The 12,716-nt window shown below is 52.3% G+C and overlaps 1 protein-coding gene across 2 annotated transcripts in view; it reads left to right on the top strand.

Annotated features, from left to right (window-relative positions):
• The window catches only part of LOC144720850 (uncharacterized), a 59,335-nt gene that overhangs the window by 21,671 nt on the left and 24,948 nt on the right, over window positions 1–12,716 (top strand). For both annotated transcript variants that reach the window (XM_078597940.1, XM_078597939.1), the window contains exon 2: window positions 5,800–5,963. In XM_078597940.1, the coding sequence (XP_078454066.1) occupies window positions 5,800–5,963 (164 nt within the window). The remainder of the gene's footprint in view (window positions 1–5,799; window positions 5,964–12,716) is intronic.

Raw genomic sequence — 12,716 nt, 5'->3', positions numbered from 1 at the left:
GGGGGGGTGGGGGGAGTGGGCACGTGGGGGGGTGGGGTGAGTAGACACGGGGGTGGGGGGAGTGGGCACGTGGGGGGGGTGGGGTGAGTAGACACGGGGGTGGGGGGAGTGGGCACGTGGGGGGGGGGGGGTAGACACGGGGGTGGGGGGAGTTGGCACGTAGGGAGGGGGGGGGGTGCCCGATTTTAATTTCCTTCCACGGGGCCCACGCCAACCATGCCACTGGATCCAGTGGTTCGGGTCACTTTGGGTCTTGCAGTGGGATAAAAAAAAAACCGGAACTTGCTGTCCCTCGTAAATGGGTCGTATTTGTCAGGCGCGTTTGAAATTGCCATAGAAACGATCCCATCCTGCCTCTCGGGTGTCTGCCAAATTATACGATGCAAATGTATTATGCACCGCTACTCTGTGATGCACGGCAAAACGTTACAATGGAGAAACGATGCATTGTAATGTACGAATTTGCCCGCATGTGCAGTACGTGCCAGGCTTTAGCGAGATGTAATTACTGCGTCCATGGTAATTCATTACAAAACCGAACGCTTGCAATTTAGCTGTAATTATGTTCCCCCTTTCGTCAGTAATTTTACTCGTAATTACACCACTGCAGTGAGCGTAATATTTCACGAATAAAACAAATTCATCCACGCTTACTTTACGACGACAAATTCAATGTAAACGTGTCTCTTCCAACGCTTCGTCGCATCTTCTTACCTTTGTTCCAACGTCTCCCGCATTGGTCACAATCGCCGGGGTACATCGAATGGTCGAGGCGAAATCGCAGGGCCACGTGAACGCGAGCCTGCGATTTGCCAGGTCAAGACAATGCAATTGAAAAGGCGTCGGGGGGGGGGAGAGAAGTTGTCAGAGTCGCATATCTCAGCGTCGGCGCGGAATGGCGTGGATGAGGAGCTCAGCCCGGTGTAGGAGGAGTGGGGGACGGAGAGTCATACACATTTAACGGGCGTGCCAATATCTGGAGCAACAAGAAAAATGAGTACGTGGACTTACCCTGGCCATCGGGGCTCGACTCGTACTCTCGGGAGAGAGGCCGGTAAACAAAGGGGGACATCGGCAGCGAGCACGTGGGAGCCCCCCCCCCACTCCGTGCATCTGCCATTGATTGGACTGCACGCGGCCCGAGTCAGCTTTCACTCACATTGATTCGGAGAGAAAGTGTAATCACCTGTAAGGGATCGATGATTATGTTTCTTAGCGAAGGCTATGTTTGTTAATAAGAGTCGGGGTGGTGGATGGGGTGATGGTGGGGGGAGGGATGTGAAGTCGGGTCTCTATGGAGGCCGAGAAGCACACAGGACCCACGTGGCCTCTCGCACTCCCACGTGGCCTGTCGCACTCCCACGTGGCCTCTCGCACTCCCACGCAGCCGTCACCCCCCCCTCGCTTCACTGGGGAGCTCTCGTCCCGACTCCCCCCCCATCCGCCCTCGGGAGTCCGAAACTTCCTAACGCCGCTGTCCGTGCTGCTGACTCCCCGCCCCTTGTTTCAAGTCCACGCTCAAGACCTTTCATACTTACTGCTCTGTTTTGCATGACCGGACCTGCCTATCTCTCGCTCTAAAATACGCGTGTCAAGTTTTTATGTGCAGCGTAACGAGATGCGGAGGCATGTAATTGCCGAGGCATTTAATTGATACGTAATTCGACATTGTAAGATCTTTTTTTTGTCCTGAAATCTAAATAAAAGTAGTATTGTTACTGCATGAGATCAATTGTGGTCTTCTTATGGAGAGACCTGGGCCTGCTCATGAGACTGTGAAATTCCCAAGGCTATAAGAGGGCTGCCACAATGGACAGAGATGAATGTCACACACCCATTGCTCATAAATGTATCCCTCTAGCGTTGTCGTGAGCTGTCAATCAATTCCTTCCGTATGGCGGCCCTTAATCTCTGGAATAACCGAGCACGAATGTTTGGGATCAGAACCTTACCGTCCTTGTCCTCCGTTTAAATCACCTCTGGACCCCCAGATTTCCGTTCATGTGTGCGCGCAATTCATCCCTCTGCTTTGCAGACTTTGAGTTATACATTTTGTCTTGTATGCGATGCGTTCCGTTAGTTCGTCTTGTATTTTCCGTGCTGGTTGTTGCCCTAATATTGATGCGTGATATTTTGCCATTCGAAACTTGACCATGTGTACAGTTATTTGCAGAGGTGGGACAAAGTCATTGTTATGCAAGTCCAAGTCGAGTCGCAAGTCATCAAATTCATGACTCGAGTCTGACTCGAGTCCAAGTCACATGACTCGAGTCCACATCTCATAGGTGGGACAAAGTCATTGTTATGCAAGTCCAAGTCGAGTCGCAAGTCATCAAATTCATGACTCGAGTCTGACTCGAGTCCAAGTCACATGACTCGAGTCCACACCTCTGGTTATTTGTTTATGGATCGTTTTGTCCGTGTGCTTTTTGCTGTAGTAACCAGCTTCCAGTAACCTAGTCTCCATCAAAAACGAGCTTTTCGTCCTCAATGGGCTTTATCTATGCACCAACAAGCAGAAACGCTCCGACCTGCGTTTTCTGTTTTCCTTGCGAGAAGGACACCACATTTTCAAGAGGCACCTAATGCGTGCATGTCGCCACGCGCCATGGGAAATGTTTTATTTCTTATTACCGAGTCTCCCAAGTCTGGCTTTCGAAAAAATAAAAACCCATCGCCGTTAATAATTCTCAAGCAAACACACGCAGAGTGCGCACATGCATATGTCGCTGCGCTAATTTTAAACCATTTTATAATACTGCCGAGTATTCACAATTGGCTTGGCCAGAGCGTCAAGGTTTTGGGTACACGCTGTGACGCAGAGGGCAAGCACACGACATCCCTCGATCCCCCCACGCACAATCGGAATCTTTATTTAAACTGGAGGAGGAATCTGATGAGCTATGAAGCTCTTTTTGCACAGATGTCCAGTTGGGACATGCACCACGCGTGCACCGCGCATGCTCAGCGCATGGCACCGGAAAAACATGATCCGGCTCCTCCCAGAAGCCACTTGAAGATGTTCGCGTCCTGCCTTAAGTCATCACGGTGCAACTTCTCTTGCCAAGCGCCGCTCAGTGGCGGAGGCGCCCGTATGGCCGCGTCTTCGCGTGCGCTTGTCGTCAAACCACTTCTGATTTTTGTGGTGGAAAGGCACAGGCAGTTCCCGCCACGAACCCCCCCCCCCCCCCCAAAAAAAACAAATGAATACACAAATGAATGAATCAATTCGAGGGTCGGACTTCTGCACAGACTCAGATTAGATGGAATCCTTGTTTTGGCGGCTGGAGACCGCGACAGCGCTCACGAAGGACGGTGGCTGGCCGGGATCCACGGAAAATACGGGAGGGGGGCGGGGGGGGGGCACTTGAGTGTGCAGGCGGTGCAACTGCACCGTAGAGTCCAGAGAGGCCTCGGTGCCAGGCCATGGAGAGATTGAGAAAGTGTTTGGGGGTGGTTGGAATTGGCCAGCCATGCTGCATTGCCGATTCGCGCGAGACTTTCTATGTGCGGCGGGGGTACGTCCCCCCTTCTCCTGAGTGGTTACACCAGTGTGTGTGTGTGCGTGCGTGCGCGCGCTCACATTTAAATGTTGAGACGACACGTGACATTTTTCTTTGATGGCAAGCGGGACAGGATTGCATTTTTGTCGAGCGCAGCGACGAATACACAACGGCGTCGAGACGCGGTTGTTAATATTCACACGCACGTACGCGTGCGCGTACCAACGTACGCAGTGCGAAGATCACAATTTACTGCTCGCGTTAAGGGTGCGGCGAACGAATCAACTCGGTAAATTTCAAAACGGAATTGGGGGAGGTGTCGGCTTGGCATAGCGCGATCATAATGGCACGTGTAATAAATAAATATATCCCTTACGTGTTGTCAATCATGGCTAATGATGCCTCTTTAAAATGCATGAGGTACCCGACTCATCCATATGTAAATTGGAACACTGCGTTATTCTCTTTTTGCCGGGTTCCTTCACAACTTGGCAACACACACACACACGAAGGGCGGTCTCCCCATGCTCGTTACTGCTTGTGTCTCAACGCTCGCTAATGGCACTTGCCCCGGCAGTCTGGGTGCGCTTTAGGGGGTATCTTTACCTTTGTGTCCTTCATCTCGTCGCGTGCGTCCACATCGCAAGCACCACGATACCCACCTCTTGAGGATTCTGCAAAAGTCTCTCCCGACGGTCTCTCCCGACGGCACGTTTCCAAAACGCGGCCCTCTCCCGCTCTGTAATTGTCAAGTGAATAATAACACAATTAGTGCCCCAATTATGATCAACTCTACCGTTGCTTTTGCGATTACATTTGCAAGAAAGCTCGCGGTGCGCGTTGCCTTTGGAGAAATGTTTACCATTACCGCGTGCACTTTATACACACAGATTTTTGTAATGTACGCAACTCTATAAGCCGTTGATGGAAACTGAGTTTAAGCTAAACTGCCCTGAATGTATTTAGAAAAACAGTTCCAGCATTTCTGTACCCCCCTTGCCCTTACTAAATATCCTATAATAATAATAGTATTACTTGTTTGCATGTATGTTGAACTTCTTTCGCAACGTACGTAGCCAACCGTGCCATTCGGAGGGAGAGGCCCTTTGTCAATCCACTGCTTGATGAAGGGCCCCCTCATGCTGTGGCAGTTATGGGGGATGGTTTACTTGACCATACTTCACCAGGCTGGTCCACGCAGACTGGTGAAGGTGGGTGGCACGAGACTGACTTCAAATACCACTTTGCCATTGGTATTAGCCACGCCTGGAATTGAACTCGGCTCACCAGGCTCACGCGCAAAGTGTGCTAACCATTTCAGTTCCCCTTCCGTGACATATAAGAGCAGATTGCAATATCTCTGACGTTTGCCCTTCTTAAATATACATCTCCGTAACCGTAAATGACTTTAACCCGACACACGCATCAACAGCAATGCATCCTCTAGCGTGAGATGTTGTAAGCTAAGCGGCGTTGAGCCAGGACAGCGCTCGGTTGGGTGAACACCGGGTGCACGCCTGGTTGTTGTAGACAGCTGCGGGAGGGTGCTCCGTGCGCAGTGACATCGAATGAGTCGCTGGAGCGCGTGCCGCTGGGAGATTGGTAGACAATGGGATTGGGGGTAGCAACCCGTTCTACCAGTTGCACCTGTGGGCAAGGCACGGAGCCTTCTGGGGGATCCAGAGGTGTGCGGCGGGGGGGGGGGGCAGAGCCTGGCCACGCTGGGCAGGATAAAAGGCGAGCTCCGACTCAGTCGGGGCTGCTGCGATCTGGAGTAGAACTCGTCGTGCTGACGTCGTGATCATCGCCCTCTTCAAGCTGTGGGTCTGGCAGCGTGTTGGCTGTCCCGACCCGGCGTGTGGTTATCCCCTAATGCTGTGAAGGCCGGAATAACACAGAGTACCTCCTACTGGTGTCTGTGAATTAGCACGCGACGCATGGTTGACAAGCAGACGGCAGTGCAGCAAACTCCACCGTTGTTACTGTGTTTCCTATGCGCCCCCACCACCTTAACCAACCCGTACTAACCAAGCCTGGTGAATTGCCATCAAATAAAACTCCCACGACCCTCACGTGTGTGGAAAGGTCCTCATCCAGCAGTGGCTGGTCTTGGTCCCGCGAGCGCCGCGAATTCGAAAGTCGCGGCGCTCCGCTGGCTCGAGTTGTACAATTTTACGGCGTTTAAAATGTGTGAAATGCAACACGGCAACGGCCACTGCTATGCGTCCGACAATCGCACGCGTCATCCGCTAACACGCGTCGTCGGCTCTGCCTCTCTCCTACCCCCCCTCCACAGTGCAGTGCTCTCGCACCTTCCACGTGACTGCCCCAGCAGGGGCCGGTTGGCAGGGGGGACCCCCCGGTGCCCTCACGGGACACTACCTGAGCGGGCAGTGGCCCAGGGAGCCTCCCGCGCCTCACCACGCTCTCAACTCCACCTGCTGCGACAAGGCCACCCAGGTGCGATCGCCACGTTGGGCGTTGGCGTCGCCGCTTTCTCTGCTCACGCAAGCGCGCTCGTAGCGGCCGTACACGCTGCAGACGGGGGGTCGAGTGCTCGCTCAACGTAGGGGGGCACACGACGAGTAGCCAGGGCCATAGCGAGGTGGTACATTGAATGCGGTGTGCCGGGTGCAGAAGCGTCGTTCGTGTCGCCGACGCGGACGGACCCAGCTGAGATATGAAGCCTTGCGTGTGGCCGTAGTGTCGACGCGTTTTATTCGTGAGAGTGGGATATTATCGTGGTCATCACCATCATCGGCCATCATTTATCCACTGCTGGATGAAGGCCTATCCAAGCCGTCGCCATCCCTTACACTGCCGCGACATAACAATCCATCCAGTCCCTGCATGTAATCTGACCTCACTGTACCGTTTCTGACCTCACTGTACCGTTTCTGACCTCACTGTACCATTTCTGACCTCACTGTACCGTTTCTGATCTCACTGTACCGTTTCTGACCTCACTGTACTGTTTATGACCTCACTGTACCGTTTATGACCTCGCTGTACCGTTTGACCTCACTGTACCATTTCTGACCTCACTGTACCATTTCTGACCTCACTACCATTTCTGACCTCACTGTACAATATCCCCGGTGGATGCTGTTTTGGGGCGCGTTTCCCTCCTTCGGCTGCCACTCCGTCCTTAGTCTCGACTGCCGGCCACCGCCGTCGTCCCCTCCGCAGCGGCGCGTCCTTCCCCAGGCGCAATGACGAGGGCAGGCCGCACCGGGAGTAGCGTGCGCATTTGTCAGCAGCACTATTTTAACCATCGTCCTTAGGACTTGCGTATAGTGTGCGCGAGCAGAGACGCGTGTGTGAGTTTGGATGTTTATGCTACCATGCACGTCAGTCGGTACGAATTTTCACTCGGCTGGGTTTGTGTTACGCCTGCCGGGGTTCGTGTGCACTTGCGTGTGTGAGTGTGTGTGCTTGCACGTGTTTTTGTAGGATTTCTTTTTTATTTCATGCCTGTATAGAACCAACCATTTTTCGTCGTGGCAGAACGCTTCAACGAACGGCTGGTCGTTGCGCAAAATCACGCTGCGGCATGCTCAGAGTGCGGAACGCCTTTAAACGTCCGTGCAAAAGCCTGGACGAGATTTATTCATGCAGTGTTCGAATTTAATGTGCATTTTTTGCTTCTGACCAGGTTATGCGTGATGTATATGTATACATATATGTGTGTATTCGTGACAAGGCGTGCTTGTTTCCACGCCGAGCATCTGGGTAATTTGTTTTGGCACTGCGGCCAAAGTGCTGTCTTTAGATGGGAGAGGAAAAAAATCTTCTCGAACGCTGCCTCCGGTAAAAATAGCACAACGAGAGGGAAGCACGGTGCCTTTATATTGTTAAAGTAAACAATTTAAGGCAAGTCTCTTTCAACAACAACAACAACACCAACAAACACAAAACAGCCTCAAGCTTGCTCCAAAACGCACGCGGGGCAATTTTGAAATGCGCCATCACGGCAAAAGGCCAAACAGTTAAGATTTTTGCGGCAAATAAGGCTGCGACTGTGTTAGCCTCGGCGCCTGGCGTAACGTGATATTTAGGGCTGGCCTCAAGTTTGCTTTGTGTTTCCCGAGCCAGGAAGGAAGTGCGCTGGACTCGACTCGAGTTCGTACGCGAGCAATCGACACGCGCTCCCCTCGCAGCGGTCGACGATAAACAAACCCCACCCCCTCCCTGCCCGTCCCTCGCGAGACGCTTGCTTATTTATAAATATGTTTTTTTATACATACCAAAAAAAGTTCAAAACACCAGCAGCAGGCGCGGCGGCAGTTGTCTGCAGCGCCGCTTTGCTCGCGGCGGTCGACGTGCCCTCTCGGGCGAGTGCTGAGGCCTCGCCTATTAACACCGCAGGAAGTATCGCTGACCGCCGGCGCACTCAAATTCAGCAGAAATTGCAACAACAACTAAAAAATATATAAATGTGTTGTTGCCAGTCCGGGGCCAACAGACTGTCAGCGTGACCTTGACGCAGTCAGGTCTTTCTGCGTCAAAGGCAGTCTGGCTCTGCATGGCCACGCTGCTGGCGGATGAGGCCAAGTGGCTCCTGGTGTGAATTTTTTTTTAGAAATGTGTGTGTCAATGTTTAAAGAGGTCGCCGCGTGGCTCAGAGGTCAGAGCGCCGAGCTGGCACCACTGACTTTCAAGCTCCTGAGTATGAATGCTGTCAGTGGTGGTTTGTGATTAAGCTGAGGTCTCAGGTGCAGTGAGTTAATGGTCTCAGCCCGGTCACCGATAATTACACACGCAAAAAACCCGTGACATTAAATATAGTTTCTGCAATTAATTCCGATGAATTCCAGGTCTGGGAATTTAATATATTTTGACGATCGTGTGATGACCATGGCTCTCAATGGCGAGGTGTGTGGGAAAGTGCTGGCCCCCCTATGTCACGAATTACAGGTCACTCTCATGGAATCTCAGACGTAGCTCTGTGATGTACACTTCCACAAGCCATTCTCTAACACAGAGGGCTTGCACTTCTCTGCGAGAGGTCCGAACGGAGATAATTGTGGGTAAACACAATAAAACAAACGTAAGGAGAACCCTTGCCGTAGAACTGTTGACGTGGAGAAAACAAACACACAGAAAATCACTAATTTGTTTTAAAAAGTCACAATTGTGTCTATGTCACTGAACGAATGTTTTAAGCCTTTATAGCATAAGTCCAGAGTTCCATGTGGTTAGAATATTTCCGAAGCCATCACAGATTGCATCAGTGATCACTGAGCACACAAGTTCAGCGTTCCAGGGTGATTTTTTATAATTCTGCCATGATATCCACCGCCGGTGTGGACTGGACAGAAGTAACTGCAGTCCTAGCAAACCTGCACTCTGCCCTTCACACAGGTGTTTAGAGTTTAAACTTGTACATCCTAAAGGAACAGAGGATTCACGCACGAAAATTCTACCCACAATTGCAACCGCATTTCATTGAGTCTCATCGTGCGTGGCCTATCGGTCAATGCATCTCTTTCCCGATTATAAATTAAGGATATTATGATGACGATGATGATGCCGATGAAAATCAGTGCGAGCCCCACAGACCTCCTATACTGTGATGGCTAAAAGCTATGGCTGTAGTAACGTATCGATTCATCGATGAATAGTCATATACGAGGATAAGGACTTGCGTGTCTTTATCGAGCGCTTTAATGCCGTACATGCTGTACATAATGGGTTCACGTCCTCCCTGCAGTCCGCTAGAAAGTGCTCCGATTAATGATATCTGCCAGCGTCTCCCGGCATCTGCAGCCAGGCAGCACACACGCACACCGCGCACATGCACACACGCACACGCACGCACGCACACGCGCGCACGCATGCACGCACGCACGCACGCATGCACACACACAGTCCTTGTCTCGCTACACATCAGAGCGTGTGAATGGCCCCGGTACTGCTTGATATGGGGCCCGCATGCGTGGCACACACACACACACAACCCAGCACCAGGGCTTCATTTCAGCCGGTTCTTCCCAGTTCCATGACCCCGGATAACATTTCCACCCCCGGCGCACCATGTCCAGTATCCATCTCGCGATTGCTGTGCCTCTGGTGGCTGACAGTCACGCGTGAACCTATTCCGGCCTCACAGGAACTCGCACACTATTCACTGGGAACAGAAATCAATCTCCGCCCAGCACCGCCGCGCCGATCGCAGGGTCCAGCGAAACACGCGGCAGCTGGGGGCACCGCAGCCTTCGAGCGGCGTGGGGGGGCCCACCCTGCCCGTCCCCCTTCTCCTATGCCCCTTCTCCTATGTCCCCACCTTGTCAGAGCCCGGCGCCCGGGACTCTGCGGCCCCGTGGGGCCTGGTGCAGTTGCACCGCCTGCGCACTCGACAGCTACGCCCACTGGCGGGCCTCCGGGAGATGCGCCGGGCTGCAGTAATCGCTCGTGGCGTTGAGACGCTTGGCGCACCTGATGATAAAGCGTGGCAGGGGCTTACATTGGCTCGAGGCAGCAAAGGCACACACGCGCAGAGAGAACCGAGGTGTTGAAGTTAACGTTTACAATCGAGGTCAGGAGATTTCCCGTGTTTTAGTTAAATCACTTGTGCCGTCATGTCACACACAAGACACCACATGTTTGGAGAGCACGCACAACATCGGGCGGTTCTGATGAAATTTGTTTTTAAACCACCTGATGTTTAACTTTGCGCGGTGCCAACAATGGGTGCCAATTCACTTGTACGAAACAAAGCGTCGCATACTCACGAGATCACTTCGTCCATGTCCACACCTCTTCGCTCGGGGTGGGGGTGTAAGTCTCGCAGACGGACACAAGCAACAATAACAAACTGGCTCTCTCTGGACAGCCTGGGAGAGTCCACACACGTGCGTCTCTGCCAGGTCATCTATGACCACACACACCAAAGAAAAAAAGCAAACCACGACCAACTGACCACAATTGGCATTCGCCCTTAATTCTGCAACACTAATCCGTGAGAGGACATAAAGAGCAAAAAAAGATGAGCGACGGAAATTGTTGGTCGGCCCTCTGGGGAGGGGGGGGGGTGTGGGAAGGGGGGGGGTGTGGGAAGGGAGGGGGGCATGCTCTCTGGAAGCTGGGTCAAATAAAAAGCTCATTAATTTGGCATTAGAAGGAGTCCTGCGATGCCTTTATCAGAGGATTGACCCAGCTGGAAGGTGCGCCCGGTACCCGCTGCATCTGCAGGATCCGGTCGAGCGAGTGGCTCTGGGGGTTTTTTGTTCACCTGTTTCTCATTACGAGGACGAGGTGAGCGACCGTGGCACGATCACGATCAGAGAGAGGAGTGCAGTGGAGAGCTCGGTCATCCGTGCTTCAGTTGAGCAGCTCTTTGTAACGCTTTCCAGATAAGGTAGAAAAGCGTGAGCGCATTCGCCTTGTCCGTGCGTGCGTGCGTGCGTATGTATGTCTGTCTGTCTGTCTGCCCGTCTCTGTCGGTTTGTTCGTCCGTCTCTCTCTATACAAAAAGGGGGAGCTCACGATAGCTTTCACAAAGACGATCCAATGTATGCACGCAGTGTCTCAGATGCGCCGACCCGGCGTGATCTTGATAGCGCAAGTGGCACGCACAGTGCCAGGCGCTTTACTTTACAACCTGGCGTCCCAGGCAGCATGATAATTAAAATGTGTCCGCCAGCCGCCAGCAGCTGTAGCAGGAGCAGCAGCGAGAACAGCGATCGGAATTGTACAAACGTGGGGGGGAGGGGGGGGGGGCATGCAAATGACAGATATGCCGATATTACGCGGCCGTCACGGGCACACCTTATCAGACATCTGTGTGTGTGTGATTCATTGTCCACCATGCACAGCAGAAATTCCGCCGAGTTCTAGAGCGTCCAGCAAACGATTACTGTTTAATGTATTTGTATGATACATTAACCACCCCCACCACCCCCCTCTGGCACCTGAGTGGCTCACAAGAGACGACAATGACATTACCCCCCCCCCTCCCCCCCGTCGATTTTAAGGCTGAAACACCGAGAGCATTTCTCCACAACTCTTTGGCTGTCGCCTGATGAGGCTGGTTGTAATTGCCGTCCGAACGTCACGGCACTCGAATCTACAAACGTCGTGGGTTTACTCTCCAACCTCACCGGTCAGTGCTGAACTAGTGACGAATTGGCACGTTTTATTTACGTGGCAAACCTTACCAATTAGCTGCGTCGGGTGGTGGTGGGTTTAACGACACATTTATACTCACTCGATCTAACCCAAAAAAAAAACCCTCTTTTAGATAAACGAGTAACTGTTTCTGGGGGGGAAATTTTCCATCTCGGAGAGTTCGCGTGAAAATGCGCACAAGTTCAGTGATGCAGAGGGACGGGCGCTCGCTGCTACAGGAAGCCCCCCTGCGTTTGAACATCGCCCAACACAGCACCCCAGCCGGGTGCTGTTTGGCACCGTCCCCACATGCGTGATTGCATCCAAAGCAGTGAGCAAATCACCGTCATTTCCAAGTGTAATTAAAAGGCGTTCAAGTGATGCAGCTTTTAATAAAATGGCTTTTGAAAATGTCCTTTTCTGTAATATGCCATTCCTGGCCACGACTCCACAGGTGCACGTGCGTCTGAAATATATAAAATAAATTCTCTCCTGCAGCGTAAATAAAAGTTTGAGGCCGCAGTTTCTCTCCGAAGCGTGTTGAGGTTGTGGCGCCCGTTGTGCAGCACAGACCACGAACACGTCTGCGCCGTAGTCTCTGCGGGCTGTAACTTCTATCGGCCTTGGGCCAGCACCAAACATGAGTAGTTTAGTTTTATTTGTATATTTTTTTTAAAGTGATTTGTTTATCTTTCCTATTACGTTGCACCCCTGTCGTGTTTTTTTTGTAGTGTGGTGTTGTTGTAACGTTGTGACCCCGTGCCCCGACTGGACATCTGCGAATAACAAGCTTTGTGGCTCATCAGATTCCTCCTCCTTTAGTATAAATACAGATTCTGATTCTGGCCGACGTGGTTCTGGCCATCTTACTTGCGAGCAAAGTGGCCCGGCGTTGCCGCTGCTAAGGTGACATTGAGAGGCGGCGCATCTGCGTACCGCTTGTTTGCCGCTTATCTGCAAAACTGGTCCGAGCCACACTGTGCGGCCCACTCTAGGCCAGCACAACAATAGAGATAAGGCTTCATGGACAGCTGCCAAGAGGATATGAATGCCCACAGTGCCACACAAACTCACATGCGGGAGTGCGCTTTGCAGGGGACCCTG

Source organism: Lampetra planeri, chromosome 10 (genome assembly GCF_965212315.1).
Source record: "Lampetra planeri chromosome 10, kcLamPlan1.2.h2, whole genome shotgun sequence".
NCBI lineage: Eukaryota > Metazoa > Chordata > Hyperoartia > Petromyzontiformes > Petromyzontidae > Lampetra > Lampetra planeri.
Note: the sequence above shows the minus strand (reverse complement) of the source record. Positions and strands in the feature narration are given on the sequence as shown.